Below are 26,891 nucleotides of genomic sequence, written 5' to 3' on the forward strand. Positions count from 1 at the left end.
TACCAAGTTCTCCCTGTCTCCCAGGCCAGATCTCCTGAAGTCAGAGGGCATTCCCAGCACAGAAGCAGCATCCAATGGCTCCCCAGTCTCAGGAAGTCCCAAGATGTCAACCCTGAGTGGCAAAAGCCGGTACCGCAGCAAGCCCCGGCACCGCCGGGGGAACAGCAAAGGCAGCTACAATGAATTTGCAGGGATCTTGAAAAACCAGCCGGCGCAAGAGGACACCCCCCAGCCCGGGCCGCCCCCGGCTCCCCTGGCGCCCGGCGCGCCGCAGCCGGGGCAGCACTCGCGGCTGTCCCACGGGCAGGACATCGCCACCTGCGCCAACAACCTGCGCTACTTCGGGCCCGCGGCCGCGCTGCGCAGCCCCCTGAGCCAGCACGCCCAGCGCCGCGTCTCCGGCTCCAGCCCCGACCTCATCTCCACCGCCGTGGAGGCCGACTGCCGCCGCGGCTGGGACGGCAGGGACAGCCCGGCCGAGCGCTGGCAGTGCTGCCCGGCCGATCCCTACGAGCCCTGCCTGCAGTGCAGGGACGAGGACAGTGGGCAGGCGCGCCTGGCGCAGCCTGCTGAGCCGGGGGGGAGCCGCCCCCAGTCCCCCGCCTCCCTCTACGACAGCGCGCACTTCATGGACAGGCTGGAGGAGCAGGGCACGGCCGCCTCCGCCCTGGGCACTCCCCAGCACCTGGCTTCCTCAGGGCTGCCCTGCAAAGCCAGGTCCCTCCAAAAGGTGAGCACAGAGCGCTGGAGATGTGGTTTTGGTAGGGCCTGGTTCCGTTACCTGCAGTTTCGCCAATTGGTTTGAGTTGCAGCTTGTTCCACTGAATTTCTGATGTTGAAACAGTCTCAAAATGCTTTCAAGCTTTTCTCCAAGGGAAGGGATAATTGCATAAAACTCATTCTTTAAATTGTTCTGTACTGTCACGTTAGAGTTTCTTTGACGATCTGTGGTGCTGCTGTGTCTTGGGGCAAGGATTCAGCATTTGCCATGGTCTTGAGGACATCCCTTTTGTAGCCAGAAATTGTCCCCCTACACTCAAAGTCATAGTTCTCCTGTATTTTGAGAAGATTTTGCAAGAGTAAAAAGGAGGTTATGGCACTGTTGTACAGAAGCAGCTCTTTGTTCCTCCTGCTTCCATCCAGGTGATGAGAGAGGTAAGAACCTGTCTGAGTTCAAAGAGCAGAAAAACTGTGCCTGCCTGGAAAAGTCAAGGAAAATAGCAGTATTACCAGACCAAGAGTGTGGTTTGGCCCCAGCATGACAGGAGTAGGACCTTGTAAGACAAGGAGATGGGATGAGATAAAGGCTTAATCTGAATGAGCAGCTGACAGGTTGGATAGGATAGAAGGAGGCTGTAAAAAAACTGTGTGGAGATAGATTTGGAGGGGAGAAGAATAAGAGGTTCTGTGTTCATACTGAAGTATGAAATAAATGCCAAGTCCTCCTAGTTGGTGAAACCCATTGGCAAAGGCTGTGTCATCCTTCATCCTGCTCTATTGATGGGCTGTGGCAGAAAAGGGTAAAGCCAAGAGTGCCAAACCAGCTCCATAATTTATGTGGGTTTCCATGTGATACTAATTACTTGATTTACGTCAGTGAGCATCTGGAACGTTCTGTACTCCATATCTGCTAAAATACTCCAGTGCATTTCCCAGTCAGTCCCTCCAGATTTGGGAATAGCAGCCTTCAGGCTGCCTGGAACAACCTCCTGGTGGACAATGTCTGAGTCAGCGTTCCTGACACACAGGCTGTTTTGTGGTCTAGATTCTTGCAGCCTGTAGATTTTTTTACTGTTTAGTAGTGACTTTGTCCTGCAGGACCAAAGGTCAAACGTGCTTGCACTTCCCCAGAGGTGATGCCCTTTTTGTCCTTGTTTTCTGCCAGAGTGGGGATGAGTCATCAGAAGAGGAGGAAGGCGAAGTTGACAGTGAAGTGGAGTTTCCTCGTAGACAAAGGTAAAAGGTGAATTCACTCTAATCTCTTTTTGGTGGGACAAAACTGAGAGCTCTCATAGCAGCTGCACACCAGCACTGAAACTGGTGAAGGTGCTGGCAAAAGAACAGAATCCCATTCAGTGTGTCCCACCCTCAGCTGATCCCTCATGTCCACTCGCTGTTCCAGCCCATCCTGAGATGTTCTTTCTGGCCCACTTTTCCTGCTGCAGGCTGTTTGCAGCATAACTCGATCACATTTGATAATGTTATTCTGCCTCTATAAATGAGCTGCCACATCTGTTTCACCAGCATCAGACTTAGTGGATGTGGGAACCCTTTGTGGGCTACTCCCAGTGTTGTTTATTAATTGTTGTTGTAGTGGGAAAGACTCCAGCCCAGCACCTTTGTAGCTGAATTCAGATAAGATCACAGAGCCAAGTTACAACAGCAGACAAATTTGATGGTGTTGCCTGTAAAATAAGACTTAGAGGAATGTTTCTACATAAGCCTGGGGAACATGAGGATTTACAGTCCAGTGCTTAGGAAAGACATCATGGGCTTGGTGCTGTAGTTTCATGAAAGTGGCTGCTTGAAGTACAGGAGTGCTCCAGTAGGCAAACTGGATTTGATTCAAAGGAGCAGAGAAGAAAATAAAATCATCTCCTGTTGTGTGCATCCATAGCACACCTGAAGCTTAAATCCTAATGCCTCCTTCATTGCCCCAGCTCAGAGAGCACAGTAAAGTTTGGAAAGGCACTGAGAAGTGTGACAAGACTGGTTAGGGATGGTTTCCATAGAAGAAGAGATTAAACCCATGTGAAATGTTTCTCTAGCAGGAGAAGAGGCAACACCGGAGGTGCATGAAATTGTAATTTATGTGGAGAAAATAGACAAGGAATGGTTCTTCACATTCATGTTAGGGGCAGCCAGTGAAGCAAATGGGGCTTAAAAAATGAACAAAAGGAAGTGCTTTTTCCATCCAGAACATTTTCAGATGTGGAGCTCATTGTAAAGGTGTGCTGTGTAAATCAGACCATGAAGATCTGTAAGTGCAGGATTTCTGGAGTATGGATCCATCAGTGACTGTTAGCATTGTCATCTGGATTTGAGCTTCCACTTGCTGAATGGTACAAGCCAGGAAGAGATGCCAGGAAAAAGCAGGCCCTGTCTGCATACCCTGTTCTCATCCTTCTCCCAGATTATTCCTTCCTGCCTAGGGTTGAAGGCAGAATGCTGGGCTGTGTTATGTGACTCATATAGTTCCTGTGTGATGTTGTTTCCTCTGTGGTTTACTTATTGGGAAGATTAGGAGGACAAATTGCCTGTTCCATGTGATGCCCAGTTGTGGGTCTCCTGGCATATTCCCTTAACTGATGTGTTTCCCCCTGGTATAAGGGGCATTGAATCCTGGCACAAGGCCATTTCCATGGTCAAGTAACTGTGAGCTTATTTCTTGAGTGGATGGTCCTTAATCCTGCCTGGCTTTCAGGATGGCTGCCAGGTCATGCAGGTCTTCCCAGGTGAGTTAGCTTGAACTCACAGAATCACTAGGTTGGAAGAGACCTTTAAGATCATGCCCTAACACCTCACCTAAACCAGGGCACTGAGTGCCACATCCAATCTCTTTCTGAACACATCCAGGAATGGTGACTTCACCACCTCCCCAGGCAGACAATTCCAGTACTTGATCACTCTTTCAGTAAAAAACTTTTTCCTAATATCCAACCTGAATTTCCCTTGGTGCAGCTTAAGGCTGTATCCTCTTGTTCTGTCAGTTGCTGTTTGGAGAAAGAGACCAACCCCCACCTGACCAAAGCCTCCTTTCAGGGAATTGTAGAGAGTGATAAGGGCACCTCTGAGTCTCCTTTTCTCCAGGCTGAACAACCCCAGCTCCCTCAGTCCTTCCTCACAGGGTTTGTATCCCAAGCTCCTCACCAGCCTCGTTGCCTCCTCTGGATGCACTTTATTGTCTCAACGTCCTCCCTAAATTGAGGGGCCAGAACTGGACACAGCACTCAAGGTGTGGCCTCACCAGTGCTGAGTACAGGGGAAGAATGACCTCCCTGCTCCTGCTGGCCACACTATTCCTGGCCTAAACCAGGGGCCATTGGCCTTGTTAGTCACCAGGGCACACTGCTGGCTCATGTCCAGGTGCTGTCCATCAGTACTCCCAGGCCTTTTTCTGCCTGGGCACTATCCAGCCACACCGTCCCCAGCCTGTAGCATTGCAGGGGTTATTGTGGCCAAAATGCAGGACTCAGCACTTGCACTTATCAAGCTTCATCCCACTGGACTCTGTCCATTCATCCAGCCATTCCAGGTCTCTGCAGAGCTCTCCTACCTTCCAACAGATTGACTCAGGCTCACAGCTTGGTGTCATCTGCAAATTTAATGATGAAAGACTCAATACCCTCATCCATGTAATCCATAAAAGTATTGAACAGAACTCCACAGTACAGCCTTGCCTGCCTTTAGGGAAATGTGCTGTCAAAGAAAAATATGATCCAGGGCAGATCAGCTAATATGGACATATCAGACAGGACCAAACAAGAACAGATGAATTTAAAGATGTAGGTCTTGAATGAAATAATTCAGAAGAGGTAGAATTTTGTAGTTCCAGGATGTGGAAGGCACTCCACAAGGCCTGGTGTAGCAGGGCAGTGAACACAGCACCCAGGAAGTTCCCTGTGACTGTCATCCAAGGTGAACACTGAACTTCCCTCCCTATTTGCAGACCCCACCGCTGCATCAGTAGCTGCCAGTCCTACTCGACCTTCAGCTCTGAGAACTTTTCTGTGTCGGATGGAGAGGAGGGGAACACAAGCGACCACTCGAACAGCCCAGATGAACTGGCCACCAAGCTGGAGGATGAGCTGGCTGAGAAGCTGGAGGACATGTTGTCCCAGACTCCAGAGATCCCCATTGAAATCTCCACGCAGTCGGACGGGCTTTCGGACAAAGAGTGCGCTGTGCGGAGGGTCAAGACTCAGATGTCTCTGGGCAAACTTTGTGCAGATGAACACAGCTGTGAGGTGAGTTGGTTATCCCCTCGTCCTTTCACTCAGTGGAAAAAAACTACATAAATGCTATGGAAAGGAATGCAAGGGCCACAAAGTTGGAACACTGCCTAGAAAATGCTGTGGTAGGTGTACTATGGCAAAGCAACTGCTGCAATACCCAGTCTTCCTCCTGCTTGGCAGAAGAGTGGGTGAGGGAAAGCAGCACAAACAGACCTGAACATAATGTGCTGGTCAAGATGAGTGTGATCTTGGGAGGCCATCAGATTTGCAGTTGCATTAAGTGGGATAAAAATACATAATGAAATGGAGTGGGTATAAACTGCCTCAGACATATCCTTTGGCAGCCTTGCTGACAAAGCCGGGATGACTTTCATCCTTCCTCTCCCTTTCAAGTGTTTGTGAGGGGTAGGGCAGAGCTTGCTGCATGATCTCATAACCCTGTTTGGGAGTGCTCTGACCAGGTATTTCTGTGCTGTCCCCTCTCTTAGGGGAGACAAGTGACCTTTGGTGGGGCAGTTGCGTGCTGTGCCCTCTCCCATGTGTGCCACTCTCCTCCTCTGCAGGTGGTGACCTTTGCCTGGCTGCAGTGACAGACTGGGATGTGTGGGTGATGTGCAGTACAGGAATGGTGCTCTAATCTCCCCCTTTCCTTTTGTCTTGCAGAACCCACCACAGTTTGGAGAATCAGACTGTGACTCTTCTGAAGGGGAGTGTTCTGATGCCACGGTCAGGACCAATAAGCCCTGCAGCTCTGCTACTTGGTAATACAGATCTCCCCCAAAGCTTCCTGGTACTGGCATTTTGATTTCCCTGAGATTCCACTTCATTCCCCTTCATCACACTTTACAGGAAGAGAAGATGCTTCTCCTTCCCACCCCAGGAGTGATTTGCAATAACCCGAATCTCTGGAAAATGTCCAAATGAAATTAATTCTCTTTGAGCATTTCAATCAAGAATGGCAGGGATGTATTTTATTGAATAATCTAGTTACTGTAACATGGATATTTATTTTTTTGACATTTTAACACTTTTTACTGTAAAGAGTGGATTGTATTTATAGATACACAGACTTGTTGCAAAAAAAAAAAAATAGTTCAGAAAGCAAGCACACTATGGAGAAACATCCTGGGAGTCCTGCCTGGACAGCTTTGTGTACAGACACGGGGGATTCTCTTGCTGCTTGCACAGGGGACCAGGCCTCGTGGCCCTGAAGATTGGAGAACAGATCAAGAAAACTAAACCACTCAGTCTTATCAAATGAGGAAAAGCAGAAAAAGACCTGACTTGTAGGGTCACCTGTGAACAAAGTGTTTTCAGTATAACCAGCTGGGTCATTTTTAATCAGAAGGTGGACATGTTCCTGGAGAAAACTGGTACTGAGGTGCTAACATCCAGGGTCTTCTGAGTCGATACATCCCCAGGAATGTAATGATGGGTTTTATTTTAAGGATTTTTAGTTTCTTTTTTTAATCAGCATTTGTTGTGAGATCCTGCAAATGTATCTAACCTCGTCCTCTTGAAAATTGGTATCAGAGCACTTCTTACCACCGTCCTTGCTTCACTCTGGGAGTGTCAACCTCCAGCTGAGCAGGGAAACCTCCCTCAGATGCAGTGTGCCATTTCCCAGTTTTCTTCCTCCTCTTACCTCCTGTCTATTTCAGTCAGTCAGAGAAATCAATCAGCTCAGTGTTGGCCAAGCAAGGACTTGCAAAGCGTGGAAAGCACATTCCGCAGAGCCCGAGCACTTCTGGGGAGGACACTGGAGATGCCTGGATTGGACTGGGAGAAGCAGCCTCTCACCTACAGCAGCATTGAGAACCAGCAGAGGGCTGTGTGTTGAGGGGGAAGACTGGGAATCACTGGCCTGGCCAAGAGCATCAGCCCTGCTCTGCCTCCTTATTCACTGTACATTCTTGGGAGCATTAGCAGCTGCCTGCCCTTCATGGCAGGCCTTGTGCAGGAAATCTTGTCATGGCTGTGTCTCGGGTGTCCCTGAGGCCTCTGTTTCTCCTCCAAGCTGAAACTCTGCAGGTGCAAGTGAGGATAGTACTGGTATGTGACAGGCCGAGGCATTAGCAGATGAGAAAAATTTGTTTTCTGATAGAACTCATAGTGCCTTCCCTTCAAACACTACTCTTCTAAAACAATATTGAAAGAGAACAAAATGATAGAGCACGTTCCCCCCCCTTCCTTAGTTGATGTCCCCCTGCAAGAGCTCTCCCTCTGCCCTTCCCAGTGTGCTGGCTGGCATGGCCAGCCAGAGGTGAACGGCAGGAATGGACCATGGACAGGTACTTCTGTTGCTTTGTTTGTTTACATTTTATGTTAAAATATTGGTTTGAACTTAACTGTGGTAATTTATAGCCTCATGGCAAAGTGAAGGAAAATGTCTTACTTATACAGAGAGCAGTATTGTATGAGTTAAATTATCCCATATTTTTAAATTTTTGTAGCTGGACTACAGACAGATCTTAAGTTATGACGTTATTTTATTATTTATTATAATTTCTGTAGATCAGAAGGTTGGCTTCACCGCTAGCACAATTGTAATCTCTGTGTGTGATGTTACCTTCTCCCTGCTCGCCAGAGGGGTGGGAGCAGAGCTGGGCTCAGTGGCTGTCAGGAGTTGCTGCCTCTGGTGATTTCCAGGATGCTGTTACTCCAGGGCAGAGAACAGAGAGGGGTGGATGGCTGCACTCAGGTTCCTTGTGGGCAGAGCTGCAGTTTGCTCATGTTGCTGATGGTGGCAGCCGCTGAACTGGTGGGAATGTGGGAAGGGAAAGGTGGTCAGGGAGTGAGGGGCTTTTGAACTGATCATAAAGTAACTGTGACAAGATTCCCTGGCCAGAGCATCCAAAAGGACATCAGGGAGAGGGCAGTTGTCCTGGGCAGTGGGTCCATGTAGTGGATGACCCAGGCAGGACCAAACAGGCTCTTGGAGAGGGAGTGACCTGCTCACCGTACTCTGGGCAGAGGCAGAACCCTGTGAGGAGTGAAGCTCTTTCCTGACTCCTTCCCTCTCTCTTCCCACCGTTTGTTTCTCCTCCCCATTGTTGTCTCTCAGCCAGCAGCAGGAGGAGCTGGCAGAGCCAGAGATGGCTTTGCTGTTGTGGTGTGAGAGGGGGTTTGGTGCTGATGGTTACTGAGGGGGCTGGAGGTCAAGGTGTGGGAATTTGGCAGTGGAGTGCACACAACACACTGTGGTGTAAAGAGAGGTGGAGAACTGCCATCGGGTGTCCCCAGCAGAGGATGCCAAGTCCTGTGCCCCTGGGGAGACTGCTCAGACCTGGCAGGCTCTTGGAGACCCATGGGTAGCACTGGTATCCTTGGGCAGTCCTACAAACAGCCCCAAAGCAGAGCTGCCTGCAGCTCAGGCCTGTCACTGCCCCAGGGCCTCCAGCCTGTAGTGATCCAGTTCCTGACAAACAGATTCTAGAGGGGTTTGGGTACCTGTGGTCTCTGCATAGGCTCCACCATGGGATGAAGCTCCACTGGGCTTGTGGAACTTTGGTGTTTGGGATTTTGAGACCCTTCTGGGCCAGCTGTCTTGGGTGTGTGCTGATCCCTTCCCATCCTTACCTGGGGACATACTGGCCTGTTCTGCAGCCAGGGCAAGCAGAGCTGCCCCCTCCAGGCTGCACATTTAGCTCTATTCTTACATCCCCGGGTGATTGCACTGTTCCAGTCCAGTGCCGCTGCTCCCACCCGCTGCCCCTGACGCTGCATCCCTCTGGGAATGCCACTGGGGCAGCCCCTTGTCCCGCCCCTGGAGGTGTCACCCCAGCCTCCCCTGCACACACCTCCCATGGCCTCGCTGTGTGTAGGCAGAGCTGGCTCAACCCCCACAGTCCCGGGGTGACTGCTGTCAGTTCTGGGGGGGTTCTGTAGGATTTTCCTTGGTGACACCTCCCTGGGATTGCACAGACAGGCCCCACATCACTGTATGGGCACCTCTACTACAGTTCCTGGCACTTCCTGTCCTGGCAGGGTCTGGGGTTGAGAGGTGTTGGTGAACCTGCTTACTCTCTGTAGTAACACTGCATTCCAGGGCCAGAGTAAACTGTGGGTTCCCCTTCCAGCATCCCAAGTACCCTGATCCAGTTCTAGTGGCTGCTGACAGCTCCTGAACACTAGCCTAGATTTTCTCCCAGAGCTGAATGTTGCCCTCCCCACTGTCGTGTTAAGTACCCATTTCATCTTGGCCCTGTCCAGTAGTGTTCATCCCCTCCTCCCTGCTCTGTGGATTCCTGAGACAAACTTGATTTTTTTTTTTTGTATTGACCAGTGTACAGTGATGGAAACAAGAATGACTATCAAAGCAAACAATGCATGGAATAAAAAGCCAGTGTACTTCAATGCTGCAGGCTGGTCTGGTGATCTGGGAATGGGTTCTCATGGAATTTGAATGATGTCATGAAGCCTTGCCCTGGGGTCTCCCCTCTGCCCCCTTCCATACCAGGAAAGTGACTTTATCCTCCAAGTGGATCTCCTCATGGACAGCAAATACCAAAACCCCAAGAGCAGAGTATCATCCCAAGGGGAGGAGGGGGTAAGGGGTAAGGCCCTGGCACATAATTGTTCAGAGAAGCTGTGGCTGCCCCTGGATCCCTGGAAGTGTCCAAGGCCAGCCTGGACAGGACTTGGAGTAACTTGGGAGAGTGGAATGTGTCCTTGCCCACAGGAGGTGAAACAGGATGGGCTTTAGAATCCCTTCCAACCCAAACCATTCTGGGATCCTATGTTCTCCACAACTGGGACAGAGCCCATCTCTTTATTTGGAATCCTCCTAGTTACACAGGAGCAATTGTCTGGGTGTCAAGGTGTTTTTCAAGGACAAATCTCTGTCAGTCAGGCACATCCATTCCCATTCTTTTCCCCTTTAGTCTTTAAGTGGAGTAGCAGCCACGGGCAGACCAGAGAAGCAATCTCAAATCTTCTGACATGACTGATTCAGGCAGCTCAAATCCTGAGCATTTTGCTGCAGGGGGTGCTGGTTTAACATGGGAATCAAAGAAGAATCTTCTACAGCTGCACCCTGAAATACCATTATTTTCTCAACTTGGTGCTTGTACAGCTGCACTGGAGCACAGGAGCACATAGCTCATCATTTTAGGCCAAAAATGTTAAATGTGTTTGGAGTTGGAGGGAGCAGGGCCTGCCTACTGCCCACAGGGTTGTGCTTGGCCACTGATCCACAGCTGGCTGCTGGTTTGCCTTCCTCACAGGATGCCAATACTCCTCCTTTTATTCTTCACAGCCTCAGGCACACAGGAGACTGATTTAAATGAAACAGGCACATTAACTGAGTGTTCACAAAGCCCCTGTACCCTCTCTCCGTGCAGGTACATGCACAGATAAACATTCATTAAAATAAGAACGGACACCTCCTCTGAGATGAGAAGGACTATTAAAAATTGCCACTGTTCTTGGTCACACAGAGCATGCAGAATATAACCCCTGGGAACAGAGTCCTGCAGCTTTTACCCCAAAACTGGGGCACCTAAGCCATCACAAGCTCTTTCTGCCATTGAGTGTCTGAGCTTGCTTGTCCCCATCCAGCTTCAGGTGTTTCTTGCTGTATCTCTTGATGAGGGTCCCTGGAATCAGTGCTGCCACAGCCATGGCCAGCAGCTTGAGCAGTGTGTCCCAGGAGAAGATGGCATCCAGAGAGGTGATTTGAGACAGAATGGATCCTGTCTGCACACAGATGAAATTATATGGTGTAAGGCCTGAAGGAATCAGAGCAGAAAAAAACTGTTAGTAACCCCTAGGGAAAATTAGCTCAAATATGCCCAAGGCTAGACACAGAAATCAGAGAATTGTTAGGGTTGGAAGGACCTCTGGAGATCATCCAGTCCAACCCCCCTTGCCTAAGGCAGGGCTACTCAGAGCAGGTGACACAAGAATGTGTTCAGGGGAATTTGGATTGTTTCCAGAGGAGACTCCCTGCCCTCCCTGGGCAGCTGTTCCAGTGCTCTGCCACCCTCCATGGAAAATTCTTCCTCACGCTGAGGTGGAACCCAGTGTTTTAATTTACAGCCATTACACAGACACAGGGGTCTGTGCTTGTACCAGAAAGAAGCAGGTGTAAAGCAAAATTTGCAGCACTGGGGACACGTGTTTACAGAATGCTCAAGGGCAGCAGAGAGGAAACAGACCAAGGGTCAGAGTCCCAGCTCTGCCCTGCCTGGCTCAGTAATACCAAGAGCAGCAGTGTCACACTGTCCCCTCAGGCTGTGTCCCCAGGCCTTACCAATGAGGACGGAGAGAAAGAATTGGGAGATGGGAATGTTTAAAATGGGAGCCGAGAGGTTCAGAAACCAGTTTGGTGTCATGGGGAACAGCCTCAGGAACAACAAGAAGAAAAATAAGCAGCTCCTGTTCTCTTCTACCTGCCAAAAGAAAAGTTCCACATCATTCCTGCTCCTCAAACAGCAGTAACATTCAAATGGCCACAACATTGGAGTGAATTTTTCTTCTAACATGCTAAAGTCTAACAGCAGTTCAGAACTGAGGGAAAGGAGCAATATTATATGTGTATGGGACCCTAATGGTGAGCCAGCCCTCTTCAAAGAAGGGGTGGAAATGGGATCTCACCTGAACAAAAGACCAGAAGTCAAGAGCAGAACCACCTCCAGCGTACAACACAGCAAGGGATGGATGGAGGCAGTTTTGGAGCACAGGGGCTGCCCAAACACTCCTTTATTTCATATCTGCTTTTCCTTAGGATCCAGGATTCTCCTAGCAGACCCTTTCCCAACAAGGTTTGCTCCAAGAGAGCAGCCTGCTCCTACACTGTGCCCTCAGCAAGCCTGCTGCATCCCCTGCACATGCTGGTTTTCACTGTCACCCCAAGAGCAGCCTGGCCCAAGGCCATAGTGGGTGTGAGCACCTGCCAGTTCTTACCTTCCCTTGCAGCAGAGCCACCTTCTCAGGGAAGAAGTGGACAATGAGCTGCTTGCCAAAAGCTGCAGAGAGCAGGTAGCAGAGGGTGGCTCCCACAGACGTGAGCACCGAGCACAGCACCAACCCCTTCCATGGCCCAAAGAGTGCTCCAGCCAGGACATTCTGTGGGGACAACATGGAGTGAGGCCTGGGGTACAGTGTCTCACACAACCACAGAATTGTTAGGGTTGGAAAGTACCTCTGGAGATTGCCCAGTCCAAACACCCTGCCAAGGCAGGGTCACCCAGAGCAGGTGACACAGGAACAGGTGGGTTTGGGATGTCTCCAGAGAAGGAGATTCTGCCTTCCTTGGTTCACAGTGCTTTGCTGCCCTCCATGGGAAGTTCTTTCCCATAATGAGGTGAAACTTCTTGTGTTGCCCTTATCCTGTTTCTGGGCACCACTGAACAGAGTCTGGCACCATCCTCTGACACCCCTTGGAGATACTTACATGCATTAATGAGATCCCCTCTCTGTATTTTCCCGACTGGGAGGCCCAGCTCCCAGTCTCTCCTCATCAGTGATGCTCCAGCTGCAGCTCTTTGTGGCCTCCGCTGAACCCTCTCCTCCTCGTCTCTCTTTTCCTGAGGAGTCCAGACCTGGACTCCTGTGTCCAGGGCTGAGCAGAGGGGCAGGATCACTCCCTGAGCTGCTGACAATGCTCTTCCCGGTGCATTCCAGGATAGCACTGACCTTCCTGGCGCTCAGGGCGCATTATGCACCAACACTCCCCGATCCTTCCCAGCAGAGCTGCTCTCCTGCAGCTCAGCCCCGTCCCGTCCCGGTACTAAGGGTTACTATTGCCCAGTGCGAGCCCAGTCGGGTCCCTGTGGCTCCTGCTGCCCGAGCCGTGAGTCGCGGCCCCTCTCCCGCCCGGCCCTCCCCGTACCAGGAGGCTGGAGCCGGGGATGGCGAAACTCTGCTTGTACAGGTAGGCGCCGCAGAACAGGGCCAGCGCCGCGCCCCGGTGCTGCCGCTCGTAGTCCCGCAGCGCCTCGGCCAGATCCCGCAGCTCCTCCAGGTCCGCCGGGAACCGCAGCGCCCTGCGAGGGGAGAGACACGGGCAGCGCCGGGGGAAGGGAGGGACGCGCGGGCAGCGCCGGCCCCCGCACCCACCTGCGCGTCTGCCCCGCGCTCAGCCGCACCGACAGCAGCCACAGCGCGGCCGTAGCGGCCGCGAAGACCAGCAGGAGCCCAGCCGGGCGCCGCCACATTCCGGCTCGGGGCCGCCGCTACCGCCGCCGGACCGACCCGAGCGGAGCGAACCGGCCGCTCCCGGCCCGGCCCGGCGCTGCCGCCCTCAGCGCCCCGAGCCGGTGCGCAGGCGCGGGGCGGGGCGGCCAAGGGGCGGGGCGCCGTGAGGGCGGTGATGGCGGCAGTGGCGCCGTGTGTGCTGTGGGGTGTTTGAGGCCGTGGTGCTTGTGAGGGCTCCAAGCTGGCTCAGCCGTGGACACACTTTAAACCCCTGTTCAAAACCTTTGTTTTTGCCCCCCGCTTTGAAAGCCACGCTTTAAAGCCATGTGCCGCCATGGTTTTATTGTCACTCCCCAGCCCGTTCATACACTGTGCGTGGAGAGCGGGTCCCGCTGCTCCGTCCCCACAGAAGGCGCCCGGGGCCCTGCAGATGAGTCCCCGCACTCGGGGAAATGTCTCTGTCCCGTCCGGGCACAGCCTCCTCGGCACTCGGCTCCTGCTCAGCACGGGATGGGCTTGAAGGTGTTCTGGGTGTTCTCCGTCAGGACCAGGTCATATCGGCACAGCTGGGGTCTGTGTGGAAACACGGCCAAAAGTGAAAAACCGGCGCTTTTTAATTCATCTCCCCATCTGCTGGAGGCCTACATAAAATAAGTCGTCATCTCAAGAGAACTGGCTCCAAGTCCACCTGAAGTGAGGTTGGTTTAAGCCAGGGATACCTTGAGCATTTTGCTATTCTGTTCTATGTTTTCTTTTGCTTGTAGAAAAAAGGAAGGTAAAATCCAGCAAACAAACAGGCACTGCCTGCAGAGTCTGTGGTTCCCTTTAAGCCCATCCACACCTGTGTCCACTGAACAAGGTGGCCCTTCCAGCTCACCTGCCTGTTCCTGCCTCTTCTCTGCTCCTGGATGAGAAATTCTGCCACTGCTCTGACCTGGGTTCAAACACAGATCTGGTCTGGAGCTAGTTCAGTTAAAAAAATCCTGAGGGAATACTTGGGCTTTCACTGGGGAAATATGAGCATTAGTCCTGTGAAGTGGGTTGAGCAACAGGGAAGGGGAGAGGGCAGGACATCCCTCTTTGGGGCAATGACTGATCAGTTGATGTGTTGAAAGTCCTGAACTGTGCTTATGACCTGTGGCAGCCCCTCCTCGGAGAGAGACAACGTCCTCTGATTAAATATTGGGCATTTTGTCTGCTTTTTAAAAAACTAAATGTGTACCTGGGACTGGAAGTGACTGTGGAGGTGTGGGGCAGGAGCCAGGGACTGGCAGCAAGGGAGAGCTGCAGGACTTTGTTTAGTAGATGTACACAATCTTTTCCTTGTTCCAAGGCTAGGATAAGGGTAGCAGACCTCATGAAATGCAAAGAAATATGCTCTGCATTTCTGTATGTCTTTTTGCTTCACCTTCCTGACCCTGTGATCTTACAGCCTTATTTTTTAACCCAGACTTAAAACATGCTGTGGTGTCCACAGTGTCCTTGCACATAAGGTCAGCATAAGAGATTCTGTGCTTGCTGAGCTCAGACAGAGCTCCCAACCTCCAGAGCTGGGAAGCTTAAGGGTAGGAGAGCAGAGCAGACAGAGGTTAATGAGATTATGGAAATTTCATCAGCAATGTCTTGGAGGTACCTCCTGATGTTGTGGGTACCAGTCAAGGCTTTGGGCCAAAGCAGCCAGCAGCTCCCACTTGCTGGAATTCCAGAGGTAAATTAATCTCCCTGCTTCACTAGCCATACAAATTGACTGGGATATAAAATGTGTGTTTGGGGCTGAACATCTGTTCTTCCCAGAGAGCCACATTTCCCTTCATCCTGGAATTCAGGCCTGGGCAGCTTCTCAAAGGTCATTTTCTTGACCAAAGGTTAAGGTGCCAGGCCATGTCAGGGTCACATCACATGTGACATGTTCCTAGTGCAATAAGACAGCCTTTGTGTTCAAGTGAGTATTCGGCTGTGGGATTCCATTAAAGAGGAGTTTATTCCCAAGATATGTCTATGAGAGTTACTAAATGTAAAATAAATCTGATTCTTCTGCACGTACTCAGCCAGGCCAGGAATCTGGGAAATTCCTTTACTTCAGTCCATTCTGCACCAAGAGAAATGGTTTGTTTGTAAACATCTGCTCACCTTTCTGGGTTTGTCAGTGAGCGGAACCTCATTTGGAGAATCCTGAGTTTGAATTTTGGGCCAATGACTGATCCTGTAGAAAACGTCAAGGAAATTCTTTCCACATTTTCAAGATCCTGGTTAAACCCAATGAGCAAAGTGATTTGTTTGTACTGCTGGAAGGTGGCAGCCTCTCTAAAGGTAAAGCAGACAAAAGAGAGTGTCAGACAGTCACCAAGGGAATAGCACTGGGTTTCATGTAGTCACTGTAATATTAGAAACAGGGCTGGGGCAGGAGGAGGCCTGAGCTGCTGATTTACAGGAAATGGGTATGGATTCAGGGTATGGATTCAGGTGTCCAGGTGTCAACCTGCTCAGCCACTCCTGCCCTTAGTTTTTGAGGTGGAAGTGGGGACACAGAGATTGGATGCCATTTGGTCCCCCAGCCAGAATTTTCACTGTGATTCTGCTTTGATCCCAAGTAGACTAGACCCAAGTGATATTTGTACCCTGCTGTCTGTGCAGGCCTGAACACTGAGTCACCTTGAGATATGCATGAAATCTGCACTGGCCTTGTTGTGGGAGTGATGCTGATTGCTGCAGTGCAAGCAGATACCAGATATGTCTGAGGGAATATGCACCTAGAGAAACCTGGGAAAACCAGTTGTGCAGGTTTGTTTGGCTGAAGTGTAGCTAAGATCAATCAGGAATTTGCATGTCACATAAACACCATTAATTTGTTTCTCTGAGTGAAATGAATTGATTTTGGATGTGACATATCCAGGCCCAGGTTAATCCCCAGCTGTCTTGGGCACTGGAAACTAGAACAGAACACTCCCTGAAAGAGGAAGGAAAGAGGGGGAGATGTTTTTCCTTCTGCTTTACAGAAGCCATGGGCAGCTGTGCTGCTGGCTAAGATTGTCCAGTCCTTCAGATGACAGGGAAGTGCCCAAACCAAAAGGCTGGGCTGTCAGGGCTGTGTGCTGGGAGAGGCTGGGGACATTCCACAGGGCCAGGAAATCCCATAGTCATGTGCACTAGCAAGTATCAGCAGAGAAACTGGGGGAGGATGTGTCACCTCCCCCAGATGCAGTTGTACCAAGGGATGCACTAACACTTAGAAATGCTCAGACCAGTAAGACTTACGGATTAGCTATTGATTCTGCTTTCCTCCCATCTTCATCAGCTAGCATGATGCTGAAGGTGCCTCTCCTGGTGTCTTTGTTCCATGTGATAATATCCACCAAGTAGTGATAGACTGAGGGGAGAGAGTGAGTGGGGTTAGACCCTGTGGGCTCACTGCTGTCCAGGCTGTGCACTGTCTGGGAGCAAAGCTGTGGGCAGAGGATGGACACAACCCCTGCAGTTTATCTTGAAAATCCCTCTCTCCTCCCTGCTCTCCATCTCCCTTTGCAGAGATTTCAACCAGAAACACTAGGAGGTGTAAGGAGAGCACTGCAGCAAGGTTTATATCCAAGCAGGATGGCCTCTCTGTATGGTTCCCAGCACACTGCCTTTTACTGCCTGCCTTCCCCCTTCTCTTCCAGATTGTCTTTTCTTTGTTCTGTCCCCCTCTGAACCCCTCCATTCCTGTTTTTTGTATCTGTTATTTGTCATCTCTCTCATGGAGCAGAATTGTCTGTTCTTTGATCTGTGAGTCTGAAGTCACTGGCTGACCAGCACTGGAGCTCAGGCCATAATTCCAGCCCATGCCCTGGTATGTTGGTAATCACAGGGATGAGATGAAACCTTTCAGCTTAGTGAAACATTTTTTTCCAGTGATTCTCTTCCTCTCCGTGTGCCTCTCACTTTCCCCCAAAGCAGCTTTTGCACCTGTACAGCCTGTGTTTCTCTCTTGCCATTCCCACACACCTCTTACTTTCACAAAGGAATGGTTACTTTGAAACATGATCTGGGAACTTTTATGCTTAATTTGAAAGTTCTCAACCAATTTCCTAGAACTGGAAGCAAGTTGGCTTTCCCAGCACTGGACAGGCAGATAAGGAAAGTCATGACAAACCACAGATGGACACAATTCCATCCAGCAGCCACTGGAGTTTCTTAAATGCTGGCTATAACATCACCAGCAAACAACCACCTCTGCTTGGCTGCTGCTGACAGAGGCAATGCACAAGAAAAATAATCTCAGAAATCTCAGTCACTTACTGCAAAATGGCTCTTTGTCCGCTGTGTCAAAAAACATACTTGTCACTGGATGGCTCTGTTGTGTTAAATAGCTTTTCCACTCATGGGCATAATAACCTGCAGGTGACAGTTTGAAAATGAAACCGAGTTACTGCACAGGTAGATGAGCCATTAAATAGCTGAAAAGAAGCAAATATTTAAGAAATAGTGCATTGTGTGCCAGCTGCCAAGTAGCACTGTGACACACATCCTCCTGTACTCTAAAGGCTTAGGACTGAATGTGCATGGTTACTGTTACTGTTGAGCACTTTTTTCAAGCTGATCTTTTTCTACATCTGCTATCCATGGTCAAGAAGGATTTCATTTTGCAGTGCAGAATGAAAATCATCCCCTTGGCTTTGCCAGTTCCTTCCTGAAGTGTCAGGTGTTTTAGCACCAACATTTCAGAGCTGCCAGCCTGAGGTTGGGCTGTCACACCCAGGCTGGGGCAGACAAATCCAGAATTCACTTTGTTCACCCATTTGCCATTCTTTTTAGAGCACAGAGGGGATTGTGGTGCTGGGAATTTACCTTTAAATCTTATTTTAGCAAGAACAGGCCCCTGTCCCTCAAACTCTGCAAATGAGGGACTTTAAATTCACTGTTTCTCTGACTTTAGTATAAAGATCCCAAGTCTTGTTTTGGCTTTTCTAGTTCTGCATTCTTTACCTGTGGATTTCTGTTCTAGATCACTGCATGATGTGATATCACAAGGAGCAGGCCTGAGAGACCTCAAAGACCTCCGTGGAAATAACTTTGGTGCTTTTGCAAAGCACCATGTTATGTTATTCCTCCTGTAAAACATCACCCTCCAAGTTACAGTGAGGCCAGGCAGCTCAGTATTCAGGATGGATTGACATTCCCTGGATCCTTACCTAGGATGGGGCATGGCATGGGCCAGAAGGGTTCACAGCTGGTGCATTTGCCATTCCTGAAATTCCTGTACGAGTTGCACGGGTATGTGGTGATATTGCAGCTCTGTGCCAGGGAGGACAGGAACAGGAAAACAGACCTCTGGTGGTCACATTTAAAATACTGCAATCCTTAATCATGTACAGGGGAGAAATATTTCATTAGCAATCTTCATGCCTCAGGGAAACAGGATTAATGCCCACAGGACACACCAGTGGACAGTCAGTGGCCAGTCTGAACCCAACAAATTGCACTGGCGAGCACTGGTCTGTGGCAGAGCAGTAAGAGGCCAGAAGCCTCTCCCTCTGAGTGCACTCAGCTCTGCCTGTGTCTGCTTTGCTTTTCTTCTTGTCTTTTTGGTTTGAAAAACGTTTGTATAGTTGCTGAAGTTCCAGAGGATCCAACTATGGATCAAGTTCTGTCTCTGGTGTTCTCTTCTCCTCTCTGAGCTCAGGCCTGACAGCTGGACATTGCTTTTAGCTTTGCACATGACCTTCCATTCTGATGTAAAAAATGCTTTAGAAAGACATAACTAATAAAATGTTGCTCATGCAACAGCATGAGCAGCAAAATGAGTGTAGCCTCATTTCCCAGAGATTTTTGGCTCAGGCTGCTCTGCTGTTTCAATTCTCTTGGGCCTGATAAAGGTTGAGTTCACAGTACTGCATTTCCTTCTGTAAGGTATCTTCTTCACCCAGCTTTCATCAAACTAGTTCTACTGCCAGGCTGAAAGGAAAAAAGCTTTCTTTTGTTCAAGACTAGGGCTGTCCCTTCCAGACTGTACCGTCTGTCACTGCCAAGGAAGGTGCCTCTGCTTTGGCATAACTGCCTGCTCCACACTCATCTCAAACCTGTTTTCTGAACAGGTCCTTGCCATTGCTAGTTCTTGGGCTTTTGTGTGTTACAAGTAATTAGAAACAAAAAAATCTCACAGATTTTCTGGACAGTCACAAAACAAAGGCACACATCTACCTGATGACTTCTTGCACAGAGGATTAGACCCATTTGCACTGTGACAGAAGCACACAGAGGTTACCCTGACTCTCATCTCTGCCTGGTGCACACCAGCTAAACCCCTGTCAGGCCAGTGCTGAGAAGAAGTTGCTGCCATGGGTTTCCCAGAATATGGATTTCATGTGATGATGATTCTCTGTCTTTCTCCTCTTTTTCTGACTGGGAACATTTTGTCAGGTTTTGTGCAATTCAGGGCAGGATTTAATTACCAGAAAATATTGTCAGTGGACAGCCTGGTTGGTCGGTCCCACCGTTGGGATAGAAGTCGATGTGGCCCAGAGCTTCTCCGTAACCCAGTCCTAACAAAAGGGAATACCAGGGCTGAGGGAGGGAATATTAAATTGTAAAATGCACAGGAAGGAAATATCACAACCTAACTGGAAAAAAATAGTAATTGTTTAGCTCTCAGATGCCTGCTTGTACAGGAATACTAATGTCATCCGTCTGTTTAGCAGCAGGCCAAGCAGTTATGACCCAGCTGGATCATTTTAACAATGGTATCAAGTACCTAAAATAAGTCTGTGCATACAAAAGTACAAAATGTGGGGGTTTGTGTCACTTGTGTGCAGGAGAGTAAAAGGAATGTGAAACCTGGCTGTTGCTGTGCTGCTGAAATCTGACTTGCTGGAAGGGCTGGGAGAAGAGAGGCAGCAATTAGGTGGGAAAGCCGAGTGGTAGGGGTAGGGTGGCCATGGTAGCAGCATGGGGGCCTTGGCATCACACTGCTGGCCTGGCTGGTGGGTCTGGAAAAGGGCAGGGCTGAGGGAGAGTCCAGATTTGCCCTAGAGAAAGGTTTACCTCTTAGGAGGTGGAATGGAGACTGGAAGCATCATGCAGGGAACCACGGGGTGGGGATAACTGATCTGCTGTGCAAGGCGTTGAGCTGTGGGACCAACTCTGGAAATGCTGTGTGCTCAGATGCAGCCTCACCCCTTGGTGGGATGTTGGTGTGTCCTGCTGTGGCAGGACTGTGCTGCAGGACCTCCTCCACTGCTTCCTAAGTCCTTGTAACTGGGTCAGGTTATAACTGCTGTGTCAGCAGCATGTTTTGAAATGCAAATAAACCAGCATATAAACCTGCGGGAGTGCTGGGGACAGCGTGGGCAGCACAGAGCCCCAGAGGCTCAGTGAGGCAGTCTGCTGTGCTCCTGGGCCAAAGGACCAGGATCCAGCCCTGCTGCCCAGCTGCCCCCTCCCCAGGCAGACTGCTCCCAGGCAGTCTCTGGGCTCCGTGCAAGGCAGGGCTGCAGTGCCACGTACTGTTGGTGTCGGAGTGAATGACATCCACAAACTGCGCGTCCGTGGGGTCCAGCCTCTCGCTCGGCGCCGTCCCCCGGTACCAGGGCCCCGCGGGGTCCAGGCCTGCAGCACAAAGCCACGGCTGTGCCATCCCTCCGGGCTGCCCTTCCTGGAGCCAGGGAGACTGCTGCAGGAAGGCTTACCTGTGATTCTTCCCAGATTGCCATCAAACATCTGTCCCACAAAGCCAGAGATGTGTGCTCCCAGGCTCACTCCTATCATGTGCATGGAGTCAAGGGATGCTCCATCAATCTGAGATTTAAGATTACTCATGGTCATGTGTGTTCAGAAAAAAAAAATAATAGGAAGATCTCCCAGAGTGTTCCACTCAATGTAGATATTTCCCCTTTGACAGTCCCACAGAGCAGCCAGCATTCCCTTATGAGGCCTATACCTCAGAGAGCTGTGATGAGAGAACAGTTCAGGCAATGGTTGTATTTTCCTGGGACAATGACTACAAGTGTGGACAGGAACCACTGATGGGCCCCAGGAGGAAAATTCTAGTTGCCCACATGTGGGCATTAGCAGAAATTATGGTCCTAAGGATCCAGCATCATCATTGCCTGTGCAACACCTTAAAGGAGCTGTGAACTACAGCTGATACCCTTAAACTGCCTTTGGATGTACAGAAAGTGGAAGTAGAGTTTCTATATATGGGAACACGTCTGGAGAGTTTTATACCCAGAAATGTAGAGATGTAGAGTGTAAACTGAATATTGCACCAAAATACCATTGCATTAAGTCCAAGGGTAGGATTTGGCACTGCACTATACATGCACTTCCAAAAATTAATGTATTCCTTTTTTAGGAGTTTCTATTCCCAGACATCCTGCTGGTTTAAGCACTTCCTTGTGCCCTTTACATACTGTGCCTTAATGACTGTATTGTAGCGTGAGCCTCCAACTTACCAACATTTCATCTATAAGTTTCTTCAGAATCTCAGCAACTCTTTTGCACTTCCTGGAAGCAGAGCTGTAGTTGAGAGTTGTTGCCCCCTGGTTCCAGTCCACAACGATGACATTCATGTCCTCTACAGAAAGTAGGAGATGCACCAGGTCAGGGATCCAGACAGGGGCAGAGCCTGTGAACCTGTACCCGTGGATGATGAAAGTTGTTTTCTTGGTCACATCCAGGTACTCTGAGGCTGTTGAGTGGAGCTCCTCAGCACAGGTTGGGTTCTGCTGTGTGTAGAGCAGCAGCTTCACTTTCAGCTCTGTCCCTATCAAAGCATTCCAGAAGCCAAGGGCTGTAAATGCAGGACATGTCTCCTGAGGATCTGAAAGGAGCAGAGTGGCAATTGGAGTTTGGTACTAAGGGGTTTTCTTTAGCTTATTGTACCTGCCAGCCATGCACAGGGCAGGAAAGTGTGTTGTGCATTGACTGAGCACAGGGGCTGCTCCTGTCTTCTCTTTCCCTCTCCTCTCTATCATGCTTATGACTGAAGGTACCTTGGAACTTAGGTTTTCTTGGTGTGCTGGAACAAAGAGAGCAATCACACCTTTTTGGAGCAGCATTCCCTGAAACACCACAGCCCTGCTTCCTGTGGCAGCTGGGAGTTGGCAGGGACTCTGTCCAAAAGGCTCACTGGTGTGAGGAAGGTATTAGAGACCAACAGGTGAGATGGTTGCTGTATTTGTGAACACACTCACATGTTCTGGACAGGTTCTCAGCTAAACAGGTGACCTGAGGGTTGGGTTGTACCTCCAGCCTGCCAAGCTGCAGAGAGTATTACCGTGATGAGGGTCAGCTCAGTGCTTCATTTGTGTGTACAGATGCAGCCTGGAATTCCAGACAGCAAAATGGGGCACCCCTGAGTCTGTGAGATGGTAATTGTGCTTTATACACAGCTGAAGTGTAACTGAATTTGATGTAAATACTGCTCAATGGGATGGCCTCTGCCATTGGAAAGCCTGTCTCTGTTCTTTGCTTTTCCAGCAGAGCACCAGCTGAGTCTTCAGAGCCCAATGCAATCTCCAACAGGGCACTGGCAGGGAATGGAATAACTGTCTTCAAACAGACACTGCTTATGAAGGCCCTCCCAGGTTTAGTAGCCTTTTCCTGGCTCACAGTCCTTTCCCTCAAATCCTTGTAATCTTATTGAAGAACCTTGTGGAGAGAGTGTTTCTCTCACACATATGTCCAAGGCTGCAGTAATTGTTCAGGCTACAGTTCCTAGAGGAATCTTCCTGATTTTTGTTGCTTAAAGTACTGTGCAGTAGGTAGCAGGGTTTAGAAAACCTGCAGCTGTAAGTTAATTATGCTCTAGCAAATCTCCAATGCTCTATGCATTTTAATTTCTGAATGATGAAACTCTCACAGTTTCTATGAGCAACTTTCCCTTTTCTCCTCCTCAGGAAATCAGGAGCATAAGAGTGATAGAAATGCTATATGCCTAGCACATAAAACAATCTACTCAGTTGCCACAGTTCTGCTAATTACTTTGTAGAAGCCCCAGGAGCTCCAGAAATAAAAGTTAATAGGCTAAAAGGATGTTGCAGTTAAATCCAACTGAATATTTTGAATTGCCACCATAAATTCAGAAATAAATTTTGACATCTGAAATCCATGGAGTTCTTCCTATATAAAGCCTATGGCAACATATGAATGGTGTGAGAGGAGTGGTGGGAAATGAGCCCTCAGCCAGGCCCAGTGAAATCAGGAGCCTTTGAATGGAGGGTGTTCTGCCTCTGCAATGCTTCACTCACAGCTCCCAGGAGCAGTGTGACTCTGGGCCCTGCTCCCAAGAGGAAAGGTCACCTGGGTAGCTGCCTCCTGATCAGCCTGCTCTCATCTCATTCTTACAGTGCCAAGATGCTCCAGGGAAACAGCAGCAAGAGTTCTGTGATGCTGGTCTTGTGGAGATCCCAAAGTAACTAGCAGAGAAAAATTAACATATTTTGCTCATACACACCAGCTTACACAATGAGAATCAGTGACTGTCCTCTAGGTGCTACTGCAGCATAAAAAAATACAACTATATGTTTTACTAATAACAAGGCATTGTTTTAGTTATTGTATAATAGCACTATATAGTGTTGTTAATTATTTTTACTGCCACTGAAGCTGCAGCAATACAGGCAGAAATGCCAGGCAAGAATTACTTCTATATGGTGCAAGATTGCACTGATTGCTTAATTTGTTTCTGTATCTCCTGCACTGTGCTGAGGCTTGCCCAGAGGAGCACTATGTTTATCATCAGAACAACCCAAACCTTCTGGTGCAGAAGTACTTCCAAAGAGCTGGTCAGCATTTGCTGATACCTAACACAGGGACTGTATAAAGAACCTTGTTATATCTGCACCAGGTCTGTTGGATTGGTTCTGTTTTGATTAACAAAATCAAATCAGTGCTAATAAGGAGAAAAACTGCCAACTTCTCTTCTGGCAAGCTGGTGCCAATCCCAACCTCATATACCATGTGTTCAAAAACTGACACATGAGGATGGCCAGTTATTCTGGCTTTGCTCTTCCTTCTGCTAAGCACTGTGACTCCTACCCAAATGGCTGAAAGTGTCTCTGAAACTCCAGGATGACTGGGGCAAGTGGCTTACTGAGATTTACTCTGCAAGCAAATAAATGAGGTAGAAACTTATCCCCTGGCACTATACTTAACCCATGTCCAACAGCTCACTCCCCTCCAGTGAAGGGGAATGAACATGGCCATTAACCCAACATCCCAGTAACTCATTTCCAGCCCTACCTTAGCTTGCTAGACTGCCTCTGCAGTCCTAATTCTCCTTCTGCTCTGTTTTCTGATATGTAAAAGAGGAGGTAAACACTGGTTTGCTGGGAAAGATGCTCTGATCTCCCAGAACCTGTAGCAGGGAGCATAAAGATGTGCTAAATCCATGTACCTGCCAGGGAGCTGGAGATGTTTGGTCTTGAGCCTGAGATCAGCCTCCAAAGTGCTACTGCAGCAGTGGAGGCATCTTCAGACTAACTTGGTTCTGAAGTTTCACATACATACAATATATATATGTGTGTATATATGTTAAATACTCCCAGGTGGGAGTGTTTCAGGGAGTGGAACAGTCCCAGGCAGACTCCTGATACTGGCTGCAGTCAGTGCTCTTAAGGCCTGCATTCCCCTGGTGTCTCTCATTCCTTTCCAGGAGATGGTGTTTGGAGGCTTTTCCTTTGCTGTTGATCCTATGGACAGGCAGGGTTTGCCATGGTGCCTTTTTGGGGCTATGGTACCGAGCTGTCTACATGAAGAAAGTAGCAGCTGAGGTTTTTACCAGCCTGTCCTCTTTCAAAGGGAAGTTCCAGCAGATTACCTAAGTGGGTCAGTGGTCACTTGGCCAGATGTGTGGCTGTCCCAGCTGTGGTCCTTGGGACACAGAGCTGCTCACCCAGTGAGCACCTGCATGGAGCTCAGGTGAGTGTGTTGCTGCTTCTCTGTCTGCAGGACCTCTGGCCCTCCAGCCCCTGCCACCTTGTCTGGGCTTTGTACAGTGTATGTCATCACACTGGTCTTAGCCATCAACAACATCTTTCCCCCTTTAAGCACACTTCACTACCACACCATGAATCTCAAGAGCATCAGTGATGCAGATTTCCATCACTTTTCCACACAGAGGGTGTACTCTCCACTTCTAAACTGGTCCTCAGTAACTCACTGCATTCCATAGGTGCCTTTTCACACCATTCTCTTTTCCCACTTCTCTGACTGCATTTCCTACAGAGTATTAAACAAACCAAGCAAAAGGAGACCCTGAGATTACTCCAGAGGACCTGATGAGACACAAGTTAGTATTTATAAGAACGCTGGTTTTTTTAACCCTGTTTGTTTTCCCTACAAAGCAGAGAGCTGTAACTTGCTTTGCTCCCATGTGTATGCTAACACAAGGCAGTACATTTGTTTATTGTTACACAGGTTTGTTCTTGTAGGGCTGTGAGGCTATCAAATGGAGCTTATTGTTCATAAATGGTAATTCATCCTTTGCCTCTATCATACATTACACCCCTGAGAAGAAATCATTATCCTCTGAAGATTTTGAATGACATTTTCAGTGTCGATGGATAGTACTTACATAAGAGAAATGTTTGCAAAGGGAGGAAAAGATAATAAAAAATAGTTCTGGTTTTCCATTTGGAACCCTTAGAATTGACTACATTCATGTAACCAGTATAATTTGCTTTGCCAAAATAAATAATGCTAGTGAGAAACCCTGTGCAGTAACTGTAAATGCAGAGAGCAGGTACATTCATGTTGCTGTAAAGCAAAGAAAATGTGTTATATTTGGCAAAAAACATTCAAGACAAATGGTTGAGTTCTTACCTGTTTTCACCCCATACAAAAGGTAGATGAACACAACACACAGCCTCAGCATATGGACTTCCACATGGAACTTCTACGGGTAAGAGATTTGAAGGATCCCACAATTTCTCTGGCATGTGTCTGCTGGCTCTGACAGCAGTTTGCTTGCTTTTTTTTCTGCCAGTAACAGTAGGTGTGGTGAAAGGAGGAAGTTACCAGCCAAGAAATGAAGACCAGTCAAATGAAGCTTCTTCCTAAGAAGGTGGGGCACCTTCTATTCCAGCAGGTTTCCTTAATTTAAATATAGTTTGCCTTGGGAGATGACTAATCAAAGACACAAATAGTTGGTATCACCCTGTAAGCGGCAATTTCAACACGTGTGGAAACTAGGGAAATTATTGCCTGTCTATTTGTCTTTTGCAAAGAATGTCAGGAAGATTGTAGATGTCACTGCAAGCCTGAGAAGCATGTGGGTGGGGCTGGTGCTTGGTTTCACAGGGCCCTGCCTTTGGAGAGTTCATGATCATCCCTAATATCTGCCATGTCCTTCCTTCTCTCCTGAGTGCCATGGCCCAAATCCTGTCACCACCTCAGCCAGGAGACAGGTCCACAGCACTGTGTTGTGACAAAGGGAAGGTACCACTTCAAGGTGTCTGGCTCTCCACTGGGCTACCAAGCAACTGCTGTCCTGGGTAACACCTGGATAACTGGCATTCCCACATTTTTCATGGACCTGCTGGAACCTCACAAATTCAGCTCTAATTCAAGTAAGGTTTTTCTTTCCTTGCAGGATGAGAGGAAGGAGATCACTAAGGAAAGACAACTGTCAGGGGCAGGAAAGGAGGTGTGAAATAGGAGCTGAAAGGTATAGTGGCAAAATTGGGAAAACGAGGGTGGTGGGGAGTTTGTAAAGGGATGACAAGGGGAAGGAGCAGGGATGGCTGCTGGATAGAAGTTGAGTGTTAATTTTGCCTGGTGTTTTCTTATCAAATTCTTCTAACATAGGCCAGGGAAAAGGAA

At 49.1% G+C, this 26,891-nt stretch overlaps 3 protein-coding genes across 6 annotated transcripts in view; 1 reads left to right on the top strand and 2 right to left on the bottom strand.

The window, feature by feature from the left end:
• The window catches only part of MAP3K13 (mitogen-activated protein kinase kinase kinase 13), a 71,198-nt gene extending 61,887 nt beyond the window's left edge, over window positions 1–9,311 (top strand). For all 3 annotated transcript variants that reach the window (XM_079315093.1, XM_079315092.1, XM_079315094.1), the window contains 5 exons: window positions 25–730; window positions 1,886–1,956; window positions 4,670–4,967; window positions 5,619–5,716; window positions 5,805–9,311. In XM_079315093.1, coding sequence (XP_079171219.1) covers window positions 25–730; window positions 1,886–1,956; window positions 4,670–4,967; window positions 5,619–5,716; window positions 5,805–5,841 — 1,210 coding nt within the window. In that variant the 3' untranslated portion in view covers window positions 5,842–9,311. The remainder of the gene's footprint in view (window positions 1–24; window positions 731–1,885; window positions 1,957–4,669; window positions 4,968–5,618; window positions 5,717–5,804) is intronic.
• Window positions 9,312–10,182: 871 nt separating this feature from the next.
• Window positions 10,183–13,225, bottom strand: TMEM41A (transmembrane protein 41A). 2 transcript variants are annotated; one of them, XM_079315096.1, is made up of 5 exons: window positions 13,017–13,225; window positions 12,790–12,943; window positions 11,862–12,023; window positions 11,209–11,347; window positions 10,183–10,652 (listed from the first exon to the last, which is right to left on the bottom strand). In XM_079315096.1, exons 1-5 carry the CDS (start codon window positions 13,112–13,114, stop codon window positions 10,456–10,458), a joined length of 750 nt encoding a protein of 249 aa, XP_079171222.1. In that variant the 5' UTR covers window positions 13,115–13,225; the 3' UTR covers window positions 10,183–10,455. The 2 variants fall into 2 exon arrangements, with proteins under 2 accessions (XP_079171222.1, XP_079171221.1); XM_079315095.1 differs by having other exon boundaries at window positions 10,183–10,684.
• A 303-nt stretch (window positions 13,226–13,528) lies between these two features.
• On the bottom strand, window positions 13,529–25,944 carry LIPH (lipase H; the record flags this gene model as incomplete). Its single annotated transcript, XM_079315304.1, has 10 exons — window positions 13,529–13,667; window positions 15,225–15,398; window positions 16,350–16,461; window positions 17,370–17,465; window positions 18,263–18,430; window positions 19,523–19,612; window positions 20,574–20,675; window positions 20,756–20,864; window positions 21,521–21,888; window positions 25,893–25,944. 10 exons carry the CDS (start codon window positions 25,942–25,944, stop codon window positions 13,595–13,597), a joined length of 1,344 nt encoding a protein of 447 aa, XP_079171430.1. The 3' UTR covers window positions 13,529–13,594.
• Window positions 25,945–26,891: the final 947 nt, after the last annotated feature.

Source organism: Erithacus rubecula (assembly GCF_903797595.1).
Source record: "Erithacus rubecula genome assembly, chromosome: 11".
Classification (NCBI taxonomy): Eukaryota; Metazoa; Chordata; class Aves; order Passeriformes; family Muscicapidae; genus Erithacus; species Erithacus rubecula.

What these genes read in the sequence shown, in the direction of transcription:
- TMEM41A (XM_079315095.1), bottom strand. Translation starts at nt 13,114, where the DNA reads ATGTGGCGGCGCCCGGCTGGGCTCCTGCTGGTCTTCGCGGCCGCTACG. An exon ending in AGCGCGGGGCAGACGCGCAG is followed by an intron (nt 12,944 to 13,016) that starts GTGGGTGCGGGG and finishes CTCCCCTCGCAG; the next exon opens with GGCGCTGCGGTTCCCGGCGG. An exon ending in CTTTCTCTCCGTCCTCATTG is followed by an intron (nt 10,685 to 11,208) that starts GTAAGGCCTGGG and finishes TGATTCCTTCAG; the next exon opens with GCCTTACACCATATAATTTC.